Source organism: Bombina bombina, chromosome 5 (genome assembly GCF_027579735.1).
Source record: "Bombina bombina isolate aBomBom1 chromosome 5, aBomBom1.pri, whole genome shotgun sequence".
NCBI lineage: Eukaryota > Metazoa > Chordata > Amphibia > Anura > Bombinatoridae > Bombina > Bombina bombina.
The window spans coordinates 930,352,442-930,379,323 of NC_069503.1; the positions used below are offsets into that span (position 1 = coordinate 930,352,442).

At 40.4% G+C, this 26,882-nt stretch overlaps 1 protein-coding gene across 6 annotated transcripts in view; it reads right to left on the bottom strand.

Annotated features, from left to right (window-relative positions):
* The window catches only part of NCOA2 (nuclear receptor coactivator 2), an 884,149-nt gene that overhangs the window by 233,831 nt on the left and 623,436 nt on the right, over positions 1-26,882 (bottom strand). For all 6 annotated transcript variants that reach the window (XM_053715109.1, XM_053715110.1, XM_053715111.1 and 3 more), the window contains one exon: positions 12,400-12,572. In XM_053715109.1, coding sequence (XP_053571084.1) covers positions 12,400-12,572 — 173 coding nt within the window. The remainder of the gene's footprint in view (positions 1-12,399; positions 12,573-26,882) is intronic.

Sequence of the window (26,882 nt, forward strand, 5' to 3'; positions counted from 1 at the left end):
AGACCTGATTAAAAAACCAGGGCGGGCCGTGGACCGGACACACCGTTGGAGAAAGTAATTTATCAGGTAAACATAAATTCTGTTTTCTCCAACATAGGTGTGTCCGGTCCACGGCGTCATCCTTACTTGTGGGAACCAATACCAAAGCTTTAGGACACGGATGATGGGAGGGAGCAAATCAGGTCACCTAGATGGAAGGCACCACGGCTTGCAAAACCTTTCTCCCAAAAATAGCCTCAGAAGAAGCAAAAGTATCAAACTTGTAAAATTTGGTAAAAGTGTGCAGTGAAGACCAAGTCGCTGCCCTACATATCTGATCAACAGAAGCCTCGTTCTTGAAGGCCCATGTGGAAGCCACAGCCCTAGTGGAATGAGCTGTGATTCTTTCGGGAGGCTGCCGTCCGGCAGTCTCGTAAGCCAATCTGATGATGCTTTTAATCCAAAAAGAGAGAGAGGTAGAAGTTGCTTTTTGACCTCTCCTTTTACCGGAATAAACAACAAACAAGGAAGATGTTTGTCTAAAATCCTTTGTAGCATCTAAATAGAATTTTAGAGCGCGAACAACATCCAAATTGTGCAACAAACGTTCCTTCTTCGAAACTGGTTTCGGACACAGAGAAGGTACGATAATCTCCTGGTTAATGTTTTTGTTAGAAACAACTTTTGGAAGAAAACCAGGTTTAGTACGTAAAACCACCTTATCTGCATGGAACACCAGATAAGGAGGAGAACACTGCAGAGCAGATAATTCTGAAACTCTTCTAGCAGAAGAAATTGCAACCAAAAACAAAACTTTCCAAGATAATAACTTAATATCAACGGAATGTAAGGGTTCAAACGGAACCCCCTGAAGAACTGAAACAACTAAGTTGAGACTCCAAGGAGGAGTCAAAGGTTTGTAAACAGGCTTGATTCTAACCAGAGCCTGAACAAAGGCTTGAACATCTGGCACAGCTGCCAGCTTTTTTGTGAAGTAACACAGACAAGGCAGAAATCTGTCCCTTCAGGGAACTTGCAGATAATCCTTTTTCCAATCCTTCTTGAAGGAAGGATAGAATCTTAGGAATCTTAACCTTGTCCCAAGGGAATCCTTTAGATTCACACCAACAGATATATTTTTTCCAAATTTTGTGGTAAATCTTTCTAGTTACAGGCTTTCTGGCCTGAACAAGAGTATCGATAACAGAATCTGAGAATCCTCGCTTCGATAAGATCAAGCGTTCAATCTCCAAGCAGTCAGCTGGAGTGAGACCAGATTCGGATGTTCGAACGGACCTTGAACAAGAAGGTCTCGTCTCAAAGGTAGCCTCCATGGTGGAGCCGATGACATATTCACCAGATCTGCATACCAAGTCCTGCGTGGCCACGCAGGAGCTATCAAGATCACCAACGCCCTTTCCTGATTGTTCCTGGCTACCAGCCTGGGGATGAGAGGAAACGGCGGGAATACATAAGCTAGTTTGAAGGTCCAAGGTGCTACTAGTGCATCCACTAGAGCCGCCTTGGGATCCCTGGATCTGGACCCGTAGCAAGGAACTTTGAAGTTCTGACGAGAGGCCATCAGATCCATGTCTGGAATGCCCCACAGTTGAGTGACTTGGGCAAAGATTTCCGGATGGAGTTCCCACTCCCCCGGATGCAATGTCTGACGACTCAGAAAATCCGCTTCCCAATTTTCCACTCCTGGGATGTGGATAGCAGACAGGTGGCAGGAGTGAGACTCCGCCCATAGAATGATTTTGGTCACTTCTTCCATCGCCAGGGAACTCCTTGTTCCCCCCTGATGGTTGATGTACGCAACAGTTGTCATGTTGTCTGATTGAAACCGTATGAACTTGGCCCTCGCTAGCTGAGGCCAAGCCTTGAGAGCATTGAATATCGCTCTCAGTTCCAGAATATTTATCGGTAGAAGAGATTCTTCCCGAGACCAAAGACCCTGAGCTTTCAGGGATCCCCAGACCGCGCCCCAGCCCATTAGACTGGCGTCGGTCGTGACAATGACCCACTCTGGTCTGCGGAAGGTCATCCCTTGTGACAGGTTGTCCAGGGACAGCCACCAACGGAGTGAGTCTCTGGTCCTCTGATTTACTTGTATCCTCGGAGACAAGTTTGTATAGTCCCCATTCCACTGACTGAGCATGCACAGTTGTAATGGTCTTAGATGAATGCGCGCAAAAGGAACTATGTCCATTGCCGCTACCATCAAACCTATCACTTCCATGCACTGCGCTATGGAAGGAAGAGGAACGGAATGAAGTATCCGACAAGAGTCTAGAAGTTTTGTTTTTCTGGCCTCTGTCAGAAAAATCCTCATTTCTAAGGAGTCTATTATTGTCCCCAAGAAGGGAACCCTTGTTGACGGAGATAGAGAACTCTTTTCCACGTTCACTTTCCATCCGTGAGATCTGAGAAAGGCCAGGACAATGTCCGTGTGAGCCTTTGCTTGAGGAAGGGACGACGCTTGAATCAGAATGTCGTCCAAGTAAGGTACTACAGCAATGCCCCTTGGTCTTAGCACAGCTAGAAGGGACCCTAGTACCTTTGTGAAAATCCTTGGAGCAGTGGCTAATCCGAAAGGAAGCGCCACGAACTGGTAATGCTTGTCCAGGAATGCGAACCTTAGGAACCGATGATGTTCCTTGTGGATAGGAATATGTAGATACGCATCCTTTAAATCCACCGTGGTCATGAATTGACCTTCCTGGATGGAAGGAAGAATTGTTCGAATGGTTTCCATTTTGAACGATGGAACCTTGAGAAACTTGTTTAAGATCTTGAGATCTAAGATTGGTCTGAACGTTCCCTCTTTTTTGGGAACTATGAACAGATTGGAGTAGAACCCAATCCCTTGTTCTCCTAATGGAACAGGATGAATCACTCCCATTTTTAACAGGTCTTCTACACAACGTAAGAATGCCTGTCTCTTTATGTGGTCTGAAGACAACTGAGACCTGTGAAACCTCCCCCTTGGGGGAAGCCCCTTGAATTCCAGAAGATAACCTTGGGAGACTATTTCTAGCGCCCAAGGATCCAGAACATCTCTTGCCCAAGCCCGAGCGAAGAGAGAGAGTCTGCCCCCCACCAGATCCGGTCCCGGATCGGGGGCCAACATTTCATGCTGTCTTGGTAGCAGTGGCAGGTTTCTTGGCCTGCTTTCCCTTGTTCCAGCCTTGCATTGGTCTCCAAGCTGGCTTGGCTTGAGAAGTATTACCCTCTTGCTTAGAGGACGTAGCACTTTGGGCTGGTCCGTTTCTACGAAAGGGACGAAAATTAGGTTTATTTTTGGCCTTGAAAGACCGATCCTGAGGAAGGGCATGGCCCTTACCCCCAGTGATATCAGAGATAATCTCTTTCAAGTCAGGGCCAAACAGCGTTTTCCCCTTGAAAGGAATGTTAAGTAGCTTGTTCTTGGAAGACGCATCAGCTGACCAAGATTTCAACCAAAGCGCTCTGCGCGCCACAATAGCAAACCCAGAATTCTTAGCCGCTAACCTAGCCAATTGCAAAGTGGCGTCTAGGGTGAAAGAATTAGCCAATTTGAGAGCATTGATTCTGTCCATAATCTCCTCATAAGGAGGAGAATCACTATCGACCGCCTTTACCAGCTCATCGAACCAGAAACACGCGGCTGTAGCGACAGGGACAATGCATGAAATTGGTTGTAGAAGGTAACCCTGCTGAACAAACATCTTTTTAAGTAAACCTTCTAATTTTTTATCCATAGGATCTTTGAAAGCACAACTATCTTCTATGGGTATAGTGGTGCGTTTGTTTAAAGTGGAAACCGCTCCCTCGACCTTGGGGACTGTCTGCCATAAGTCCTTTCTGGGGTCGACCATAGGAAACAATTTTTTAAATATGGGGGGAGGGACGAAAGGAATACCGGGCCTTTCCCATTCTTTATTTACAATGTCCGCCACCCGCTTGGGTATAGGAAAAGCTTCTGGGAGCCCCGGGACCTCTAGGAACTTGTCCATTTTACATAGTTTCTCTGGGATGACCAACTTGTCACAATCATCCAGAGTGGATAATACCTCCTTAAGCAGAATGCGGAGATGTTCCAACTTAAATTTAAACGTAATCACATCAGGTTCAGCTTGTTGAGAAATGTTCCCTGAATCAGTAATTTCTCCCTCAGACAAAACCTCCCTGGCCCCATCAGACTGGTTTAGGGGCCCTTCAGAACCATTATTATCAGCGTCGTCATGCTCTTCAGTATCTAAAACAGAGCAGTCGCGCTTACGCTGATAAGTGTGCATTTTGGCTAAAATGTTTTTGACAGAATTATCCATTACAGCCGTTAATTGTTGCATAGTAAGGAGTATTGGCGCGCTAGATGTACTAGGGGCCTCCTGAGTGGGCAAGACTCGTGTAGACGAAGGAGGGAATGATGCAGTACCATGCTTACTCCCCTCACTTGAGGAATCATCTTGGGCATCATTGTCATTGTCACATAAATCACATTTATTTAAATGAGAAGGAACTCTGGCTTCCCCACATTCAGAACCCAGTCTATCTGGTAGTTCAGACATGTTAAACAGGCATAAACTTGATAACAAAGTACAAAAAACGTTTTAAAATAAAACCGTTACTGTCACTTTAAATTTTAAACTGAACACACTTTATTACTGCAATTGCGAAAAAACATGAAGGAATTGTTCAAAATTCACCAAAATTTCACCACAGTGTCTTAAAGCCTTAAAAGTATTGCACACCAAATTTGGAAGCTTTAACCCTTAAAATAACGGAACCGGAGCCGTTTTTAACTTTAACCCCTTTACAGTCCCTGGTGTCTGCTTTGCTGAGACCCAACCAAGCCCAAAGGGGAATACGATACCAAATGACGCCTTCAGAAAGTCTTTTCTATGTATCAGAGCTCCTCACACATGCGACTGCATGTCATGCCTCTCAAAAACAAGTGCGCAACACCGGCGCGAAAATGAGGCTCTGCCTATGATTTGGGAAAGCCCCTAAAGAGAAAGGTGTCTAAAAAAGTGCCTGCCGATATAATCTTATCAAAATACCCAGAATAAATGATTCCTCAAGGCTAAATATGTGTTAATAATGAATCGATTTAGCCCAGAAAAAGTCTACAGTCTTAATAAGCCCTTGTGAAGCCCTTATTTACAATCTTAATAAACATGGCTTACCGGATCCCATAGGGAAAATGACAGCTTCCAGCATTACATCGTCTTGTTAGAATGTGTCATACCTCAAGCAGCAAGAGACTGCTCACTGTTCCCCCAACTGAAGTTAATTCCTCTCAACAGTCCTGTGTGGAACAGCCATGGATTTTAGTAACGGTTGCTAAAATCATTTTCCTCATACAAACAGAAATCTTCATCTCTTTTCTGTTTCTGAGTAAATAGTACATACCAGCACTATTTAAAAATAACAAACTCTTGATTGAATACAAAAAACTACAGTTAAACACTAAAAAACTCTAAGCCATCTCCGTGGAGATGTTGCCTGTACAACGGCAAAGAGAATGACTGGGGTAGGCGGAGCCTAGGAGGGATCATGTGACCAGCTTTGCTGGGCTCTTTGCCATTTCCTGTTGGGGAAGAGAATATCCCACAAGTAAGGATGACGCCGTGGACCGGACACACCTATGTTGGAGAAAATAAGAGTAAATTAGAGAACGGAATTTTAAGCAACTTTCTATCTAAATCATAAAAGAAAAATTTGGGTTCAGTGTCCCTTTAATAAACAATCAGTGCATTTTGTTAGACAATCACTTAAGAATATTCAACCCTTATTGTCTGTCAAATTTTAGCATTACTTATATCTATAATCAGGAAAAACAAACAGATGCAATTTTAATTGCTATAACAGTGCACAAAAAAAAATATCAATGAATTTGTAACTAAAGATTTCCTCTGTCTCCAAATATTTGATGTAAAATATAAAAATTTCTTTAGTGTTGTCTGAAGCTTCGATAACTGCACAGATTTTACAATTACTAAATGTTTCTCATAATTGTAATGGTAGAATTACACATTTACTAAAAAATAAAAAAAATATATGGTCGGCAAAATGAATTGTGAAACCACAAAAAAGAAAAAACAATTCTAGCAAAATAATTAAAAGCATTGTTAATTAAATCTTTACTCTTGCCCTTTTAAGTTCAAATAATAAATGTTTGATACATCTGGGTGATTTTTGTGCCCAAGAATGCTCCAAGTGGATAATAAAAATGGGAGTATCGAGATGATTGTAAACAAGCAGCCATTTAAACTTGAAAATATTACTTGGAAACAAATACATATGCTATACTCTGAATAAAACAAAGAAAGAGTTATTTATACATATCGCAAAGCTTAAAAGGGCACTGATGAAATGATCTAGATCAGGACATCCTCAAACTTGGCCCTCCAGAGGTTTTGGAACTACATTTCCCATGATGCTCAGCCAGCATATCAGCTGGCTGAGCATCTGGGAAATGTAGTTCCAAAACCTCTGGAGGGCCAAGTTTGAGGATGTCCTGATCTAGATCATTTCATTAAAGCATTATTTCTACAAAAGAGTTATGTGCGCTCCGGATCCAGAGATAAACAATTCTGGGTAATCGCTGACCGTCTTCTGCTCACAACTAAAAGGGTATGGCTGATCTAAAGCTCAATAAAGGAGTTTAACCCTTTGGTTGTGTGAAAACACGTCCATTTAATAAAACGTATTGTGTTTTGTGACTTAACCAAGAAATTGTATCTCTGTGACAAATTTATGTACTGTACTTCTATCCAAACAACTCTTAGTTGAAGAACGCTTTGCCTTTCAATAAGACAGTTCCAGAGTTCTAACATATTTAGAGAGTGCAATATTTAACTATGTTGACCAAGAAATGAAACCATTATAAAATCACTGCACTTTTTGTTGTTGGTGCATATTTCTGGATGACAACAACATGGCACAGTAGATGTTATGCTGGCTGCAAAGTAAGGAACACACCTAATAACACTGTGGTTTAACACCTCCAGTCTTGTGGAGGAATAACACTTCTTGGAAAGGGGACAAAGGAAAAGTCAAAATGAAACGTGCACGATTCAGATAGAGTGTAATTTTAAGATACTTTTAAAATCACTTCTATTTTCAAATGTGTTTCTTTCTCTTGGTATACCTTGTTGAGAAAGAATATGCACATATCCCTAACTATTGGGAGCTAGCTGCTGATTGGTGCCTGCACACATTTGTCTCTTGTGATTGGCTGAGGAAACGGTCCTTTACGGACAGAGAAACGCGTAGCAAATAAAGCATTCTGTTTTTATACAGACCCGGTTTCTTGCTATTTTATATTGCTGCCTGCAACGCTTTTTATCTTGCTGGATTTTAAAACAGTTTTCCTTATATGGACCATCTCCAGTTCATTTGGGTTCAAATCTGATTATACAAACAGCACTGTTTGGGAAAATCTACACAGCTGTTTGCACCTCTCCACTGGTGATCCGGCTTACCACACGATCTACAGCTGATCCTACCTACACCTCTTTCCACTTATCCATAGGTCTCCCGGGTGAGCCCTCCAGCGTACTGACTGTTGGTCCTGAATGTCAGCCTGCCTGCACGCACCTTGTTGATGCAAGGTGCCACTCCACTTGTGAGTATATTTCATACACTTTATTTCACAGTTGATGTAAACTGATTCACACTATGTTGGCGCCCATTGTTTTTTCATTCTCTTGTGATTGGCTAACTAGATATGTTCACCTAGCTACAAGTAGTACATTGCTTTCTTCAGCAAAGGAAAACAAGATAATAAAGCAAATTTGATAATAGAAGTTATTTGGAAAGTTGTATGTTCTATCCAAATCATAAAAGAAAAATTTCCTTTAAATGTAATGTTACACAAAGAGAAAAAAGGCCTCAGCATAAAAAATTACCTTTTATTTCCTTTGAAGTAAATGTAGTTTAACTATAAATTGTATACAGCAGGAAATGCATACTGAGAACTGTGTAATTTGGAGCCTTCCTTCTGGACTGCTTAGCAGAAGCTCACTTATATTGCAGATTTAAGAAAATACACTATTTCTCTTATTATTTGAACCACTCCTTTTGTTTTTTCCGTTTTTCTTCAAAAATGTAAACTATAGCAGCATTCAAATATCTGGTACTGCCATCCAAAATATCCATGTTAACGAGCGTTATTGGACATAAAAAGTAAAAAAAATAAAAGTAGAATTGAAAGAGCATGTTTAAAATACAGTATCTCACAAAAGTGAGTACACCCCTCACATTTTTGTAAATATTTTATTATATCTTTTCATGTGACAACACTGAAGAAATTACACTTTGCTACAATGTAAAGTAGTGAGGGTACAGCCTGTATAACAGTGTAAATTTGCTGCCCCCTCAAAATAACTCAACACACAGCCATTAATGTCTAAGCCCTGGGCAACAAAAGTGAGTGCACACCTAAGTGGAAATGTCCAAATTGGGCCCAAAGTGCCAATATTTTGTGTGGCCACCTTTATTCTCCAGCACTGCCTTAACCCTCTTGGGCATGGAGTTCACCTAAGCTTCACAGGTTGCCACTAGAGTCCTCTTCCACTCCGCCATGACATCACTGAGCTGGTGGATGTTGGAGACTAGGGTTGCACCGATACCATTTTTTAAAGACCAAGTACCGATACTTATTTCCCCCCCAAGTACTCGCCGATACCAATTACCGATACTTTTTTATTGTCATGTGACAAGCACAATGCAGACTATCTAATGATTTAAGATAGCTTTTTAATAAGTATGAAGAACTGTAACTCAAGACATTATGAAATATACAACACCGGTTTTATTTGCTTGTTGTCATGAAGTTGTAAAAACGTGAGTAAATTTCATATTACATGTTAAATAAAATATTACTATTTTATTAAACCTGGCTGATATGTTTGAAAGACATTTCTGTTGTCTTGCTATAAACAATTACAAGGTGTTTGCTGTCCTTATAAGTTTGCTAAGTATTCAATATTTCAGTTTGCTGTCCCATAAAATATATTTTTTTAAATAGTTTGGAGTGGCACCTCTTAATGCTAGAATAAGTTAATAGAAATATTAAAGGTGCAAGCAAGCAAAAGTCAATTATCCTTCTCTAAAGAGATTTTAGAAAATGAATAATATTGTCTTTCATCATTCTGTATGCATTGCTAAGTGTTCAGGGGCACTTTAGAGTTATATCCACCTTTATCCCAGTATATAAAAATGTAAACCATGGCGTCACTCCACCAACAACAGTGTCCTGTTCTGCACCAGCCGGTATCTATTAGCATTGCAATGTATGGGAGTGTGATTAAAGGCACCGTCTTTCATCATTCTGTATGCTAAGTGAAGTGTTCAGGCAATTTAGGGTTATATTATCCACCTTTATCCCAGCATTATAAAACAGGTCTGTGCTGGAATGATACACAAAAATGCAAAGTTCAACAGCAATATGTATCCTCCAGCTTTAAAGTTGAATGTACAACCATGGTATCGTCACTGCACCAACAACAGTGCCCTGTTCTGCACCAGGCTTAGAACAGGACACTGTTGTTGGTGCAGTGACAATACCATGGTTGTACATGCAACTTTAAGGCTGGAGGATACATATTGCTGTGGAACTTTGAATTTTTGTGTATCATTCCAGCACAGACCTGTTTTATAATACTGGGATAAAGGTGGATCATATAACAATAAGCTTAGCATACAGATTCAGAATGATGAAAAACAGTGCATTTAATCACACTCCCTTATATTGCAATTCTCATAGATACCGGCAGTTAAGCATGGGTCAGGTCAAGTGTTTAACTTTAATTTTACTCTCCTTGACTTGATTCAATCGGTTGCCTACCTAATCTGTCCAGTAGCTGGCCTGTGATCCTGTTAGTGCTTATGTGGCACATCAAACACACGATCCAGCACACTGCTCCCTCGCACGTCTAATTATGCCGGAGTGACATAATTTACGGCTCCCGGTTCTCATTGCGTGCCGTGTCCCTCCTTCCTCCCTCACAGCGCTGTGCCTGTAACAGAGTAGGCGCGCTGCAAGGGAGTAGAACAGCAGGCAACTGGACAAAAGTATCAGCCCAATTTTTAATTACTTGTTGCATCCCTCCTTCCTCCCTCACAGCGCTTTGCCTGTAAGAGTAGGCACGCTGCAAGAGAGTAGACACTGGCCAAAACAGTAGGCAAACAGGCACCTGGCCAAAAGTATCGGTGCCGGAGCATTGTGCACGAGTACTCATGCAAATGCTCAGTATCGGCACCGATACCGGTGCATCCCTATTAGAGACCTTGCGCTTCCCCACCTTCCATTTGAGGATGCCCCACAGATGCTCAATAGGGTTTAGGTCTGGAGACATGCTTGGCCAGTCCATCACCTTTACCCTCAGCTTCTTTAGCAAGGCAGTGGTCGTCTTGAAGGTGTGTTTGGGGTTGTGTTCTTAGTCTGCTCGTCTTCAGCAAACGGCTTGCGGGCTTTCTTGTACATCATCTTTACAAGAGGCTTCCTTCTAAGACGACAGCCATGCAGACCAATTTGATGCAGTTTGCGGCGTATGGTCTGAGCACTGACAGGCTTCAACCTCTGCAGCAATGCTGGCAGCACTCATACGTCTATTTCCCAAACACAACCTCTGGAAACGATGCTGAGCACGTGCACTCAACTTCTTTGGTCGACCATGGCGAGGCCTGTTCTGAGTGGAACCTGTCCTGTGAAACTGCTGTATGGTCTTGCCCACTGTGCTGCAGCTCAGTTTCAGGGTCTTGGCAATCTTCTTATCGTCTAGGCCATATTTATGTAGAGCAACAATTCTTTCTTTTTTTTTTCCAGATCCTCAGAGAGTTCTTTGCCATGAGGTGCCATGTTGAACTTCCAGTGACCAGTAAGAGAATGCAAGAGCGATAACACCAAATTTAAGAAACCTGAGACCTTGTACCACTAACATGACACCGGGAGGGAAAATGGCTAATTGTGCCCAATTTGGACATTTCCACTTAGGAGTGTACTCACTTTTGTTGCCAACGGTTTAGACATTAATGGCTGTGTGTTGAGTTATTTTGAGGGGACAGCAGATTTACACAGTTATACAGGCTGTACACTCACTACTTTACATTGTAGCAAAGTGTAATTTCTTCAGTGTTGTCACATGAAAATATTTACAAAAATGCGAGGGGTGTACTCACTTTTGTGAGATACTGTATATATGCTTTAAATAATGCAGATACACTTTCTTAATTAAAATAGTTATTTGTACTAGAACATTATTAGCGGAGTGATTTCCTGATAAGTTAAAGAGCAAAAAGTCCATCATAAAACAAACACCACAAGAATAAGCTGCATTTGGTTAACTTTGCTGAATGTCCACATAAAAAAAACCCATAAAATGTCGATCCACCATAACGCAAAGGAATGCTGGGAGATTACAGTTTAACCTATGTTTGTCAGAATATCTGCATTTAAAAATAAGATTTAAAAACGTAAAATGTTGTGGTTAAATACATGCCACAATTTTCAGCATTCACTAATTTGAATGTGGACAAATTACCTTTAAACATATTTGTGTCACCTATTTTTTTTTTAGACAAACTCAATGTTGTAATAAACATGGTAAAAAGCAATAAGTACGCCTTAGTACTACTTGACCATGTCTTGTTTAGCCGTTTAGAGACATGGACTTATTTTATGACTTGAGCAGAATTTTTTAGAACATATTACTCAACCTAATATTGTAAACGTGTTTACTGGAAGACTGAAACTGCAAACATAAAAGTGAAACCTAAAATAAGGAAGTGAAAAGCCTGAGAAACAAAGGGTGTATCAAGACTGAAAACTATAGAGAGAGGATGGCAGGATTAAACGTCATTAGCTCATGCAGAAGAAATATAACTACAGATTATAAAAATGTATAATTTATATATATATATATATATATATATATATTTTTTTTTTTAATATTATAGAGTTCAAAATAAAGTAAATTTAATGAACAGCACAAAGTTTCAGAGTTTAAATCACTTATCCCCCCCCCCCCAAAACAAAAATTTTTCTGTTTTATCAGTAGCTTCCATAAGGACCTTAAAATATGTAGACGACATATATTTGAATAAGAAAAGCTTTGAACAGTTTATTAGTATAATGTTGTACAAGTACTTTTAATAAACCTTAGGGAACAGCTCTTCAACTGCAAGGCTCGACAAACGTGAGGAGCCATTGCTCCTAAAATGTTACTTCTGAGTCCTAAGTTTCCAGTATTACTGCAAATATATCTATATGCAAACACTCATTGTCTAGCTCCTAAAAAAAGTGTGTAGCTAGCTCTGAAATATTCTTGCAGGTTCCTAAATTTAAAAATTAAAATTTGTAAATCCCCCTTCTTTAGACAAATTCATACATATAAAAAATATATATATAAAAAAGCAAGTTCTCCTTACCTTGCTCTTTGATCTGGCGAATCTGCTTCACAGTTTCCTTCAAAATTGCACATTTGTCAGGTTTAAAGTTAAAATTGTCAATGTCATTAAAATTTGCAAATATTAGCTCAGCAAGCTCTTCAATGTATTTATTCTCCTGTTCACGGTTACGCTTTTCAGTGCTCCGCTTTGGGCTGAAATGAAAAAGCAAGGAGAACTCATGAACATATAATCGCTGATAGAAAAAAAATGTATTCATATTACGCTACATTTTTTGTATATCACCATTAATTTGCTAGGAATAGGTTTCAATTAATACAGTTGTGCATAAGGAAATATAAGTGACAGTCTCTCTGAGACAATCTGTCTATTTAATGCCCAATAAAATGTTTAAATTATATGTAGTAAAAATAAATACATAAAAAATTGCAATACACTTTAATAATTTATTTTGACCACTTGGTTGATGTTATTTTAACTTTAATATTTTCTGTATTTTTTTGCAGTGAGTGGCGACTTAAACAATTTAATAAATAAAGTCTGTTATTTTAGAAATTAAATTGATTTAAAATGAACTATTTCTTATTCTGTGCAAAACCGTAAGGATACATTATTACAACATAAAGAGAGATTAAAACTGTGCTAGACAAAATGATGAATCAAAAGCAAAGATTTTTTTTTAATTGAGGTTTTAAAATCAGGCATACAAAAACAATTTACATAGGAAAAAATTTAAAGTGAAGGTAAACTTTGATGAACGAAAGCCCGGTTTTTAAAAATACTATTAAAAACAGGGGCACTTTCATTCAAATTTTAGAAAGCAGACTTTATTTTTTTAAACTTGACTTTCTTCTTTTCACAGGCGGAGCAGCTTCCCCCACCCGGAGATCCTCTCTTCACACGTCAGCAATCACTAATCCGGCTTCCTCCAATCATGGCATGGCCTCAGGCAATGACTCCCCCTGGGGGAAAGCCGTGATTGGAGGAATCCCGGATTAGTCATTGCTGACGTGTGAAGAGAGGATCTCCTGGTGGGGGAAGCTGCTTCGGGTGTGAAAAGAAGAAAGGTAAGTTTTTAAACAAAACGGCTGCTTTCTAAACTTTGATGAATGAAAGCCCATTTTGATAGAAATAGCAGGTAAGCTGACATAGAATGCCAATCCATATGTAAACCTTCTTAATGAAACCCACAAGGCTACTCTAGGACCTCACATAAATAGGAAATGAGAAGAATAATAGAAGGTATCATAACATAAAGAGACCACTTTTGGGCCTCGTATTGCAAACCTAATTTTTATGGTATCTTATGTAAAAACAGAATTTATGTTTACCTGATAAATTTCTTTCTCCAACGGTGTGTCCGGTCCACGGCGTCATCCTTACTTGTGGGATATTCTCTTCCCCAACAGGAAATGGCAAAGAGCCCAGCAAAGCTGGTCACATGATCCCTCCTAGGCTCCGCCTACCCCAGTCATTCGACCGACGTTAAGGAGGAATATTTGCATAGGAGAAACCATATGGTACCGTGGTGACTGTAGTTAAAGAAAATAAATTATCAGACCTGATTAAAAAACCAGGGCGGGCCGTGGACCGGACACACCGTTGGAGAAAGAAATTTATCAGGTAAACATAAATTCTGTTTTCTCCAACATAGGTGTGTCCGGTCCACGGCGTCATCCTTACTTGTGGGAACCAATACCAAAGCTTTAGGACACGGATGAAGGGAGGGAGCAAATCAGGTCACCTAAATGGAAGGCACCACGGCTTGCAAAACCTTTCTCCCAAAAATAGCCTCAGAAGAAGCAAAAGTATCAAACTTGTAAAATTTGGTAAAAGTGTGCAGTGAAGACCAAGTCGCTGCCCTACATATCTGATCAACAGAAGCCTCGTTCTTGAAGGCCCATGTGGAAGCCACAGCCCTAGTGGAATGAGCTGTGATTCTTTCGGGAGGCTGCCGTCCGGCAGTCTCGTAAGCCAATCTGATGATGCTTTTAATCCAAAAAGAGAGAGAGGTAGAAGTTGCTTTTTGACCTCTCCTTTTACCTGAATAAACAACAAACAAGGAAGATGTTTGTCTAAAATCCTTTGTAGCATCTAAATAGAATTTTAGAGCGCGAACAACATCCAAATTGTGCAACAAACGTTCCTTCTTTGAAACTGGTTTTGGACACAGAGAAGGTACGATAATCTCCTGGTTAATGTTTTTGTTAGAAACAACTTTTGGAAGAAAACCAGGTTTAGTACGTAAAACCACCTTATCTGCATGAAACACCAGATAAGGAGGAGAACACTGCAGAGCAGATAATTCTGAGACTCTTCTAGCAGAAGAAATCGCAACTAAAAACAAAACTTTCCAAGATAATAACTTAATATCAACGGAATGTAAGGGTTCAAACGGAACCCCCTGAAGAACCGAAAGAACTAAATTGAGACTCCAAGGAGGAGTCAAAGGTTTGTAAACAGGCTTGATTCTAACCAGAGCCTGAACAAAGGCTTGAACATCTGGCACAGCTGCCAGCTTTTTGTGAAGTAATACCGACAAGGCAGAAATCTGTCCCTTCAGGGAACTAGCAGATAATCCTTTTTCCAATCCTTCTTGAAGGAAGGATAGAATCCTAGGAATCTTAACCTTGTCCCAAGGGAATCCTTTAGATTCACACCAACAGATATATTTTTTCCAAATTTTGTGGTAAATCTTTCTAGTTACAGGCTTTCTGGCCTGAACAAGAGTATCGATAACAGAATCTGAGAATCCTCGCTTCGATAAAATCAAGCGTTCAATCTCCAAGCAGTCAGCTGGAGTGAAACCAGATTCGGATGTTCGAACGGACCCTGAATAAGAAGGTCTCGTCTCAAAGGTAGCTTCCAAGGTGGAGCCGATGACATATTCACCAGATCTGCATACCAAGTCCTGCGTGGCCACGCAGGAGCTATCAAGATCACCGACGCCCTCTCCTGATTGATCCTGGCTACCAGCCTGGGGATGAGAGGAAATGGCGGGAACACATAAGCTAGTTTGAAGGTCCAAGGTGCTACTAGTGCATCCACTAGAGCCGCCTTGGGATCCCTGGATCTGGCCCCGTAGCAAGGAACTTTGAAGTTCTGACGAGAGGCCATCAGATCCATGTCTGGAATGCCCCACAGGTGAGTGACTTGGGCAAAGATTTCCGGATGGAGTTCCCACTCCCCCGGATGCAATGTCTGACGACTCAGAAAATCCGCTTCCCAATTTTCCACTCCTGGGATGTGGATAGCAGACAGGTGGCAGGAGTGAGACTCCGCCCATAGAATGATTTTGGTCACTTCTTCCATCGCTAGGGAACTCCTTGTTCCCCCCTGATGGTTGATGTACGCAACAGTTGTCATGTTGTCTGATTGAAACCGTATGAACTTGGTCCTCGCTAGCCGAGGCCAGGCCTTGAGAGCATTGAATATCGCTCTCAGTTCCAGAATATTTATCGGTAGAAGAGATTCTTCCCGAGACCAAAGACCCTGAGCTTTCAGGGATCCCCAGACCGCGCCCCAGCCCATCAGACTGGCGTCGGTCGTGACAATGACCCACTCTGGTCTGCGGAACGTCATCCCTTGAGACAGATTGTCCAGGGACAGCCACCAACGGAGTGAGTCTCTGGTCCTCTGATTTACTTGTATCTTCGGAGACAAGTCTGTATAGTCCCCATTCCACTGACTGAGCATGCACAGTTGTAATGGTCTTAGATGAATGCGCGCAAAAGGAACTATGTCCATCGCCGCTACCATCAACCCGATCACTTCCATGCACTGAGCTATGGAAGGAAGAGGAACGGAATGAAGTATCCGACAAGAGTCTAGAAGTTTTGTTTTTCTGGCCTCTGTTAGAAAGATCCTCATTTCTAAAGAGTCTATAATTGTTCCCAAGAAGGGAACCCTTGTTGACGGGGATAGAGAACTCTTTTCCACGTTCACTTTCCAGCCGTGAGAACTGAGAAAGGCCAGGACAATGTCCGTGTGAGCCTTTGCTTGAGGAAGGGACGACGCTTGAATCAGAATGTCGTCCAGGTAAGGTACTACTGCAATGCCCCTTGGTCTTAGCACCGCTAGAAGGGAGCCTAGTACCTTTGTGAAAATCCTTGGAGCAGTGGCTAATCCGAAAGGAAGCGCCACGAACTGGTAATGTTTGTCCAGGAATGCAAACCTTAGGAACCGATGATGTTCCTTGTGGATAGGAATATGTAGATACGCATCCTTTAAATCCACCGTGGTCATGAATTGACCCTCCTGGATGGAAGGAAGAATAGTTCGAATGGTTTCCATCTTGAAAGATGGAACCTTGAGAAACTTGTTTAAGATCTTGAGATCTAAGATTGGTCTGAACGTTCCCTCTTTTTTGGGAACTATGAACAGATTGGAGTAGAACCCCATCCCTTGTTCTCTTAGTGGAACAGGATGAATCACTCCCATTTTTAACAGGTCTTCTACACAATGTAAGAACGCCTGTCTTTTTATGTGGTCTGAAGACAACTGAGACCTGTGGAACCTCCCCCTTGGGGGAAGTCCCTTGAATTCCAGAAGATAACCCTGGGAGACTATTTCTAGCGCCCAAGGATCCAGAACATCTCTTGCCCAAGCCTGAGCGAAGAGAGAGAGTCTGCCCCCCACCAGATCCGGTCCCGGATCGGGGGCCAATATTTCATGCTGTCTTGGTAGCAGTGGCAGGCTTCTTGGCCTGCTTTCCCTTGTTCCAGCCTTGCATTGGTCTCCAAGCTGGCTTGGCTTGAGAAGTATTACCCTCTTGCTTAGAGGACGTAGCACTTTGGGCTGGTCCGTTTTTACGAAAGGGACGAAAATTGGGTCTATTTTTTGCCTTGAAAGGCCGATCCTGAGGAAGGGCGTGGCCCTTACCCCCAGTGATATCCGAGATAATCTCTTTCAAGTCAGGGCCAAACAGCGTTTTCCCCTTGAAAGGAATGTTTAGTAGCTTGTTCTTGGAAGACGCGTCAGCCGACCAAGATTTCAACCAAAGCGCTCTGCGCGCCACAATAGCAAACCCAGAATTCTTAGCCGCTAACCTAGCCAATTGCAAAGTGGCGTCTAGGGTGAAAGAATTAGCCAATTTGAGAGCATTGATTCTGTCCATAATCTCCTCATAAGGAGGAGAATCACTATCGAGCGCCTTTATCAGTTCATCAAACCAGAAACATGCGGCTGTAGTGACAGGGACAATGCATGAAATTGGTTGTAGAAGGTAACCCTGCTGAACAAACATCTTTTTAAGCAAACCTTCTAATTTTTTATCCATAGGATCTTTGAAAGCACAACTATCCTCTATGGGTATAGTGGTGCGTTTGTTTAAAGTAGAAACCGCTCCCTCGACCTTGGGGACTGTCTGCCATAAGTCCTTTCTGGGGTCGACCATAGGAAACAATTTTTTAAATATGGGGGGAGGGACGAAAGGAATACCGGGCCTTTCCCATTCTTTATTAACAATGTCCGCCACCCGCTTGGGTATAGGAAAAGCTTCTGGGAGCTCCGGCACCTCTAGGAACTTGTCCATTTTACATAGTTTCTCTGGGATGACCAACTTTTCACAATCATCCAGAGTGGATAATACCTCCTTAAGCAGAATGCGGAGATGTTCCAACTTAAATTTAAATGCAATTACATCAGGTTCAGCCTGTTGAGAAATGTTCCCTGAATCAGTAATTTCTCCCTCAGACAAAACCTCCCTGGCCCCCTCAGATTGGGTTAGGGGCCCTTCAGAGATATTAATATCAGCGTCGTCATGCTCTTCAGTAACTAAAACAGAGCAGCCACGCTTACGCTGACAAGGGTTCATTTTGGCTAAAATGTTTTTGACAGAATTATCCATTACAGCCGTTAATTGTTGCATAGTAAGCAGTATTGGCGCGCTAGATGTACTAGGGGCCTCCTGAGTGGGCAAGACTCGTGTAGACGAAGGAGGGAATGATGCAGTACCATGCTTACTCCCCTCACTTGAGGAATCATCTTGGGCATCATTGTCATTATCACATAAATCACATTTATTTAAATGAACAGGAATTCTGGCTTCCCCACATTCAGAACACAGTCTATCTGGTAGTTCAGACATGTTAAACAGGCATAAACTTGATAATAAAGTACAAAAAACGTTTTAAAATAAAACCGTTACTGTCACTTTAAATTTTAAACTGAACACACTTTATTACTGCAATTGCGAAAAAACATGAAGGAATTGTACAAAATTCACCACATTTTCACCACAGTGTCTTAAAGCCTTAAAAGTATTGCACACCAAATTTGGAAGCTTTAACCCTTAAAATAACGGAACCGGAGCCGTTTTAACACTTTAACCCCTTTACAGTCCCTGGTATCTGCTTTGCTGAGACCCAACCAAGCCCAAAGGGGAATACGATACCAAATGACGCCTTCAGAAAGTCTTTTCTAAGTATCAGAGCTCCTCTCACATGCGACTGCATGCCATGCCTCTCAAAAACAAGTGCGCCACACCGGCGCGAAAATGAGGCTCTGCTTATGCTTTGGGAAAGCCCCAGAGAAATAAGGTGTCTAATACAGTGCCTGCCGATATTATAATATCAATAAACCCAGATAAAATGATTCCTCAAAGCTAAATATGTTTTAAAACTTAATCGATTTAGCCCAGAAAAAGTCTACAATCTTAATAAGCCCTTGTGAAGCCCTTATTTACCATCGTAATAAACATGGCTTACCGGATCCCATAGGGAAAAATGACAGCTTCCAGCATTACATCGTCTTGTTAGAATGTGTCATACCTCAAGCAGCAAGAGACTGCACACTGTTCCCCCAACTGAAGTTAATTGCTCTCAACAGTCCTGTGTGGAACAGCCATGGATTTTAGTTACGGTGCTAAAATCATTTTCCTCATACAAACAGAAATCTTCATCTCTTTTCTGTTTCTGAGTAAATAGTACATACCAGCACTATTTTAAAAAAACAAACTCTTGATTGAATAATAAAAACTACAGTTAAACACTAAAAAACTCTAAGCCATCTCCGTGGAGATGTTGCCTGTACAACGGCAAAGAGAATGACTGGGGTAGGCGGAGCCTAGGAGGGATCATGTGACCAGCTTTGCTGGGCTCTTTGCCATTTCCTGTTGGGGAAGAGAATATCCCACAAGTAAGGATGACGCCGTGGACCGGACACACCTATGTTGGAGAAAATAGTAACTATAATCTTTTGAACCAAAATAAGTTATGAAGAAAAAAAAAAAAAAAAGCTAGATTCTCTTGATACAAGATAAATTTATAGTAAAATGTTGGTGCTATTATCATCCCCAAACCAGAACTATGAACATAAAAAGTATATTAATCCCCCAGACCAAGAGAGGCCACTTTTGGACCCCTGTTCAAATACATTAAGTACAGTGGGGGATGCAAGGGGAAATGCTCCAGTTCAGATACCCAAAACCAGTGTTACAATCCTAAAAGATATAGGTTAGTGGACAAAAATTATTATCGGCATGGTAACAGAGGTAACTTCCTTTCTTTTCCCCTCTAAAAAAAATAAAAATAAAAAATGTCATACCCTACTGTCCTGGCCGCTGACTGCAGGGCATGTGTAAAAATAAATAATCAATACAATACCTCACAATGACTTTGAGGCCGTTGGAGGGGAATGTCCGATAAAAATTGCGCCTAACCAACTGCGATACCTTGGTATCTCAATCACACCTGTCATAAGAGAATTGGCGGAACTAAACTATAAAAATATTCGAGATGAGATCCTTAGAGATTTGTCCAATTGGAAAAATAAGAACATCTCCTGTCTCGGCCGAGTGGGGGTGGTAAAAATGAACATATTGCCAAGAGTACTCTACATTCTACAGACGGTTCCACTGTCAGTAGCCTCTCCCTATATTCTTCAAATTCAATCCGGACTAGAGGCTTATATATGGAAAGATGTGAAGTCTAGAATCAAAAAGAAAACTATTTATTTCCCTAGAGAAAAAGGAGGATTGGGTGTTCCTGACTTATTGAAGTATCAAAGAGCGATTTCCCTTCAGAGACTGGTGGAGTGGCGTCGGAACTCTCCCCAAAAAGCATGGATTTAAGTGGATAATGCAATCCTAAAGAGGGGTAAAGTGGGTACCCTGGCATGGATTTCCACTAACCGTAGACCTATTACAATTAAACAATACCCATTATATGATGAGGTCTTCAGGGAGTGGGATAAATTAATAGAGACTCTTACATCTCCACTCTCAATTCACCAGTAATTACCATCAGAGAGAACCCCGATATGGGTTTTGACGCGGGGCCTTACCCTCTGGATCAGGCCTATAGTCTCTCAGAATCAGCAATATACAATATATTGCACCAGGGCAGACTGAAGACACAGAGTTAGCTGAATAGGATAGCAACTTCACTTCATGGTTCAGAAAGGCGCAGGTTATACACACTACTTTAACTCCCATAAGGAAAAGACTGGACTGACAAGACAAAAAAAAAACTCTTTGCACAATACCGCAAAACCCGTCTCATTTGATTTCACTATTATATAAAATGACTAATCTTGGGAGGAGGACACTCACTTCCAACCTACACGCAGGCTTGGCAGGACGAATTGGGCCTAGAAATAGATAAGGAGTGGCTCTAAAATCTTCGAAAAAACAAAGAAAGCATCAGTCTCAGCTAGAGTGCAAGAAATACACTATAAATTGTTAAGCAGGTGGTACTTAACTACCCAAAGATTGAAGCGAATATATCCACACACAAGTGGGGAGTGCTGGAGAGGCTGTATAGGGGAGGGCACCCTTTTACATATCTGGTAAACATGTCCACATATAAAAACTTTTTGGGATGAGATATTGGGAGAGATGAGTAGGATCCTCGGGGTCATTATCCCTTACAATCCATGCTACTTAATTTATCACAAACTGCCCAAGATCATCGGAGAATACAAGTATCTGCTTCTTCTACTAATGTTAAATGGGGCAAAAAGCTTAATACCCTAGATATTGGAAAAAGCAAAATACTCCGGGTCTGCAAGAATGGAGGACCAACATAGGTGAATTATTGAGTTTAGAGAAATATCATTATTTGAAAATTGGGAAATTATGCACACATGAAATGATGCTTTTGACCTGGGAGGAACGAGGACCCTGAGGCTCTTGGGGAGCTTAGCAATTTACTAATGGACACGCCTGCTTCCTTCCCCCCCCCTTTTTTTTCTTCTTCTCGCGTTTTCTCCTTCCCCTTTTTCCCCTTTCATCCTTTACCCCTTCCTTCTCCCTCCTTGTTTCTTAGACCTATTCTGGTGGAGATCTTAGCATCAGGTACCCAGATACTCTCAGCTGTGTGAGATATGTTGCAGATCTATTTCATAATGATTTAATATATGCCTGATGGTTTTTTTCTTTTATTTGATTCTTCAAAGTCCGATATAATATAAGTAATAACTTATGTTAGAATTAGTTATAACACTGTTAACAATCTTAGTTCATCACAGATGATTATTGGTCAGATGACCTATTATATATTTAAAAGGTCTCTTCATGTTGTATAAGTATAGTTTATGTTTTAATTTACGAGCCCCTTATGATAGCATGTACAAATTTATAATAACATCTCACTGCTGATAAGATGATGTACATGTATTGTTTGAACTTTATTCTGCTAATAAAGCTTGTTTGAAAACAAAAATAAATAATCAAATAAAGGGGAGGGAAGGAGCCTACTAATCTAATACTTACATCTTACCCCAGAAGGAGAGAAAAAAGGATTATTTAAATATAGACCAAACATGATGTCAATACACATAGCTAAAATCATAGTAAATAAGCAAGCATGTCAAAACGATATAAATCCTCAAAGGTGTAAACAGGGGTTAAAGTGCCATAAAACATGTTAAGATCTGTGCATACCCTAAAAGGGCTAATTAAGTAAAATAGTTTGCATAAAAATTGTTTAAAAATTGCTGGCAAGTATTTTAAAATTAAGCAAAATTAATTAGTTACATAGCTATGCTGTCTGGATTAGTCTGATGCACCCCCCTTATCAGTGTTTAGCATCAGAAACACAGGCATTGTATTTTACATGAGCTTATTTGCTTCTTGGCATGCTCCAGCAGATAATGACTGTACAGGGCTGCATTCTACCAAAAGCAAAGGTAGATATAGATACAGCCATAGAAGGAAATGTGTGGGTGGAGTTAGAGCTGTACAATTCAGAAACTTAAAAGGGTTAATGGCGAGACACTGCAGTATAAATTTGCAAGTAAAGTAATTAAACTACAAATTACATTTTATCTCTATCCCAACTTGCTTTATGTCCCTTTAAGGATCATTTTGAACTCAAGAAATATAAGGGATATAAGATTCATACATACATACATATATATATATATATACACACACATACATACACAGGTAGCCCTCAGTTTACACCGGGGTTAGGTTCCAGAAGGAATGGTTGTAAATCGAAACCGTTGTGAATTGAAACCCAGTTTATAATGTAAGTTAATGGGAAGTGAAAACTGTCATAAGTAACACCTAATACATTATTTTTAAAGCTTTGACATGAAGACTTTAAATGCTAAACAGCATTATAAAACTAATAAAATAATCACACAACACAGACTTCACTTGCATTTTTCTGCAAACAGTTCTTCCTATGCATTCCAATCTGGACTGATTTATAGACAGGAAGATCTTGTTCCTTTGAAATCTGCTCGATAGCTCAGGTCTGGTTAAACTGATTAATTTCAGCTTGCTTGGCTTTGCTGCAACACAAGTGGACAGCTCCACCTACTGGCTATTTTAATAAATGCTTGTTATTCTGAAACGGTGTAAATTGAACCGTTGTAAAACTAGGGCCACCTGTATATATATATATACATACACACACACATTATATATATATATATATATATATATATATATATATATATATATATATATATATATATATATATATATATATATATATATATATATATATATATATACACACACACACACACACAGTTTAACATCACAGCCCAATGTAACATATAGATCAATTTTCCACATTCTTATACAACCTCAAATATTCTAAAAGGAAAAAAAACATGTTACAGAGTTTACCCATTGCCTATATGCACGCTTAGAATACACTACATGTAAAGATAAATATGCACTGAAGAACAGTATTTCAACAATATCAAGTCCCCTGATGAGCACGCTATAGTAAGTAGAGTTCTGTATATTGAGTCCTCGGGAAACATACTGACACCAAAGATCGAGTTAGTGGATATTATACATGCCAGAAGGCCGGGCCCCATGTTGAGGCGTTAGAATCAACCTATGCCAGTCTTCCTGGCCAATAAAACTGCTGAGGAGAACAGTCCCCGCATTTGCAAAAACTGCCAATATCTACCTTGCATGTAATGTAGTGTCTGTCCGCACAACACTCCCCAGAGTCCATCAGCATGGCAGTCAGGAGCAAAACTATAGAATAGCATTTAAAACTGGAGCAGAACAAGTCCCACTTCAGGACAGCCACAGGTATTTCAATGTTGTATTGACTCTGCATTGACAGTCTCTCGTACAGAGTGCTGCCCTCATCAGCAGAAGAGTGATAGCTACCTTCAACAGGCTGAGCTGTCTTGTAGAACAGCATACCCTTCAGGGCCTTGGGCAATACCTCAAGTGTCAGAGCCTCTTCCAGATCAATCGTAGGAGAGGAGCTAGCTTGTACTCTCTCACCCACGATAGTGATATTATTTGCTGTGGCATTAGTGTAATGCGGGGAGAGTGCCTCTAACAAGCGCGTCTCCAATCTAGAAACGTGTTCACTAAGTAGCCTCGCAAAGTCTCGTAATAAACGTCCATCCACAATCTACATTTTTTCTAGTATCTCTAATGTTTTACTTTAGGAAAAATTATCTTGATGCTATTTATCTGTATTTTCAAATTAACAGTCTTGAGCTAACTGTCCCACGGTGTTACTGGGGGTGGGGTATTGTCGGAAGGCCTCGACAATCCGGACCAGGGAGCCAGGTTCACACATTCAACAAAAGCAATATCTTGATTCAGTGCATAGCAAAAAAAGCTGTAAAAAATCTTTTTAATCTATGATGATGTTGTCTCATCAATATTAACCATTTCCCACCAGCAGCCATTGGTATTGCAGCCATACCCAGTTTAATATCTATAAATTACTTTCTCTTCTAAAAAGTAATGGTTTGCCATGATGAAAACTAGGTTTCTCTTACCTGATCTCATCTCCCGAGGACGATTTGGGACAGAAAGAGGGAAAACAATGGCTGTGTGCAATATTAAAAGTAACTAAGTCTCTGTATGTCACACAAATTGTTTGCACACTTTCTGCAAATTCCTAAGTTGTATGTCCCTTTAATACTCTTTAAAACCAGGAATGCGATTATAGTGGACATTTTAGAACATGTTTTACCACTTGCATTATTCAAAAACAGAATACATTTGAGATAAAGAATTTAAGAGGGATTTGTATGTATATATATATATATATGCGCTCTGGATCAGTATTTCAGTGCTTAGAGGGAGGGCAGGCTCTATAGTGGGACCCAAGCTGCATTTGACAGGGGTAGCACAGAGAGACATTATATTACAACTATGTTTTATTTTATTTAATTTTAAAGTGAAACGTCTCATATAGGCTCCATCAGCAATGTATCTAGGGTTGCCACCTCAGCCATGTTTTCCTGGACACTTATGAGTTACACACGCTGCGGGGTAAGCAGGGTGGAACATTGTGTCTTTGGACATCATGTGATGAACAGCACAATTCATGCTCCTCCCTGCTTACCCTGCAGTATGTGTAACCCATAAGTGTCCAGGAAAACATGGCCGAGGTGGCAACCCTATGTGTATCATGTGAAAACCTTGTTACAACTGATGTGCTAATTGTAATGGCCAGGGAGTTAGGGAGTCATTTCACTGTCAGCATTGCTATGTCTTTAGCAAGCCCTGTTACAGGCACATTAAAATAGCCCGATTGTCTATGTCAGTGTTTTTCAACCAGTGTGCCGTGAGAGATCCTCAGGTGTGCCGCGGCAGACTGACAAAAATGTGACATTTTTTAAATTTTGCTTGTTTTTTTTATTCTGGGCCGTTTTTTTATTTTAAGTGAGATAATGACTGATGGGGGGGACTTTTCCCAGTGCGGGGGTGTCCCTCTTTCATATTTTGAAATATAGGGAGGTATGTGACAGGCTCATCAGGCATCATTTACAACCATGACATATTGACATTCATTCACAGACAATCATTATGATTGTTTGTGAATGAATGTCAATATGTCATGTATAGTTTGTAGGAGGCATGGCATGGCAGCACAGTACAGTGTATGTGTGTGTATGTATGTACGTGCGTGTATGTACACATATACACACACACACATATACATATATACACACATACATATACATACATACACACACACACTGTATTAAGCTACAATGTGTTATTTTGTAAAATTTTGGAATGGTGGTGTGCCGCAGGATTTTTTAATGTAAAAAAGTGTGCCATGGCAAAAAAGGTTAAAATGGTCACTGGTCTATGTTTTCCTTCTAGCACAATGTGTACGTATTCTCTTCCAGCACATTACTCAGTTAATAAAGTCTACAGAATAGAAAAAAAAAAGCCAAATGATTATCAATACAGGAGCTTCTAGAAACCAAACTGTTTGTCAGGAAAGATATAACCAGGTGATTCACTACAGCTGACAAGCTCAAAATAATGTGATTTTTCCCCCCTTTAATTTAACCATCTGGCACTTTGTAAAGCAAAGTAAAATATTGGTGTAAATTGCTAAAATGAAAGGCTCTCCCTTTCTAACATTACTAGTGTATTTTCATTATACTTAAAGGGACATTGAACAAAATAAAATTATTAACATTCAAAAAAGCAGCATTTTAAAATGTAACTCATTCGCATTAAAAATTGTGACGTAAAAGCTATTTAAAAAAGTAATTTGTTTCAGTTTCAACAGCTTTTACTTTTACATCTTCTCAGCCAAAAAAGAAACAAAATCACATCAATGCCTTTTCAAAAGGACAGTCTACTTGAAAATTGTTATTGTTTAAAAAGACAGATAATACCATTTGCAAGGGTTCATCAGGGTAAAGTAGCTGGTGTCATGCGCAGAACTAATTGAATGAGATTAGTTGACAACTATTTTCATAATCTATAATTATTGATTATTTCCACCACCCATTATTAGATTTTTGTTGCAGCTCTAATCCCTTTATTACCCCTTCCCCAGTTTTGCTTAACAAACACTGTTATAGTAATATACTTTTTACCGCTATGATCACCTGTATCCCAGCCCCTGCAGACTGCCACCTTATTTTTCAGTGCTTTTTACAATCTTGCATTTTAACCTATCAGTGTTGGTTCTTGCATAACCATTATCATTCTCCACGGGAATGAGCACAATGTTATTTATGTGGCACACAAGACCTAACGTTGCCTACCTGTTGTGCAATATTTAAAAAGCATTGAGATAAGGTGCGGCCTGCTGTTG